At 42.2% G+C, this 2,334-nt stretch overlaps 1 protein-coding gene across 1 annotated transcript in view; it reads right to left on the reverse strand.

Annotated features, from left to right (window-relative positions):
* The window catches only part of Adgb (androglobin), a 133,505-nt gene that overhangs the window by 20,124 nt on the left and 111,047 nt on the right, over positions 1–2,334 (reverse strand). The window contains exon 29 of the mRNA XM_029533071.1: positions 1,010–1,121. Coding sequence (XP_029388931.1) covers positions 1,010–1,121 — 112 coding nt within the window. The remainder of the gene's footprint in view (positions 1–1,009; positions 1,122–2,334) is intronic.

Here is a 2,334-nt window from a genome sequence, read left to right on the forward strand (position 1 = left end):
GGGAAGGGAAGGGAAGGGAAGGGAAAGGAAGGGAAGGGAAGGGAAGGGAAGGGAAGGGGAGAAAGATCCCAGTTCAGATATACCTCTGTATCTATATATTAGACCTGGAATTTTTGTCTGGTTTTTTTAATCTTGGTTTGTTTGTTTCGTTTTCATTTTGTTTTAATTCTGGGATAAAAGGATATAAAGTTTGACATAAAATCATAAAGTGATTCAAGAGAAAAGGAACCCCCCAGGCTGCTCTCTGACCTCCATGTTCAAAGGTTGAAGAAGGCGAGTCTGTGTTGAGTAGTCGGTACTCTTAGCTTCTGAGCCTTCTCTCCAGGCCAGCATGACATATTTTTGAGAGAATACCTCACTATGCAACCATGGATTGCTATAGTTTTGGAGACCACAATGGCCTTGAACTCACAGAAATCCACCTGCCTCTACCTCCTGAGTCCTGTGTACTTTCAGGGTCTAACTTCGTTGTTATTCTTCCCTAACAACTATGAGAAATAAAATTTTATAATCATAAAAGTCATCTATATTTCTTGAAAAGTTACAACTATAATCAGCACTTAAGTTTGGCCAAATACATGAAACATGTTTATACATGGCCTTAGTGATGAACTATTTTTATTTTTCATAAATTATGAAGTAAAATATTGAAACTTAATATGACAGAAAATATAAGAGGCTATAGGTTATGAGCAATACCATTTTAGAATTTTGTGATCAACTTTTTAATATTTAGACTATAAGTGGCATGAGTAATTATTAAGGCATGGGGCTGGAGAGATGGCACAGTATTAAGAACCCTGCTGCTGTTGCAGAGAACCAGAGTTCTGTTCCCAGTACCCACATGGAGACACACAATCAACTGCAACTCCAGTCTCAGGACATCCAATGACCTCTTTAGACCTCCACAGGCACCACACATGTACATGGTTTACATACATACATGCAGGCAAACTATCTAGACACAGGAAATAAAATAAATGCTTTAAAAGTATTTAAGGTGACATACCTTTGATATCAATTTTCTCCATGTCTTTTAGTGCTTGAACAAATGTCAGCTGAGTTTCATTTAGAGGCCAGCTGTTAAACAACACCAGGCACTGTATTATGTACTTATAGCACTGTAAAAGGAAAGAGTGTGAGTCAGGACAACCAAAAAAACCTATACAGTGTATGCACTGAAAGACATTAGGTCAAGCTTATAATGTGTAATTGTTCCCACTTAAACCTGCAGCAGGGTCTGCCCAGGAGAGCGCGCGGACTGCAGAAACAACACAGCTTCAGGGACATGCCCCGTTTTTGGGCCTTCATCTTCAGCCAGGAAGCAGATCTGAGCTCCAGACATCTACACATCTTCCCCACCAGAGGAGAGGTGGCCTCCTGGGAGGGCTCTGACCATTGGAGCTGGTGAGAGAGCCATCTTGAATCCTGGGTCCCTCAGAAACCAGTCTGCACAGGAGAGTGCTTGGACTGCAGAAACAACACAGCTTCAGGGACATGCCCCATTTTGGGGCCTTCATCTTTAGCCAGGAAGCAGATCTGAGCTCCAGACATCTACACATCTTCCCCGCCAGAGGAGGGGTGGCCTCCTGGGAGGGCTCTGACCATCGGAGCAGTTGAGAGAGCCATCTTGAATGCCAGGTCCCTCGGAGACCAGTCTTCATTGGAGAGGACATGGATTGCAAAAGCAACATAGCTTCTGGGACAGGCCCCTTTCAGGCCTTCATCTTCAGCCAGGAGGAATATCTGAGCTCCAGACCTCTGTGCACCTTCCCTGCAAGAGGAGAGCTTACCTGTAGAGTACTCTGACCACTGAGACTCAAGAAAGTAGAAGTGCTGACAGCGGCTAACAAAATAACAGGAGGAACAAGATCCAGCCAGAGACAGCTATAACAACTAACGCCAGATGGCAAAAGGCAAACATAAGAATCTTACTAACAGAAGACAAGAGCACTCACCATCATCAGAACCCAGAACTCCCACCTCAACGAGTCCTGGATACCCAAACACACCCAAAAAGCAAGATTCAGATTTAAAATCATATCTCATGATGCTGGTAGAGGATTATAAGAAGGAAATTAATGACTCACTTAAAGAAATACAGGAGAACACAGCTAAACAAGTAGGAGGCCTTAAAGAGGAAGCACAAAAATCCTTTAAAGAATTACAGGAAAAAAATGCTAAAACAGTAGAAGCCCTTAAAGAAGAAACACAAAAATCTCTTAAAGAATTACAGGAAAACACAACTAAACAGGTGATGGAATTGAAGAAAATCATTCAAGTCTAAAAAGGGAAGTAGAAACAATAAAGAAAACCCAAAGGGAGACAACTCTG

Source organism: Mus pahari, chromosome 21, assembly GCF_900095145.1.
Source record: "Mus pahari chromosome 21, PAHARI_EIJ_v1.1, whole genome shotgun sequence".
In the NCBI taxonomy this organism is placed as follows: domain Eukaryota; kingdom Metazoa; phylum Chordata; class Mammalia; order Rodentia; family Muridae; genus Mus; species Mus pahari.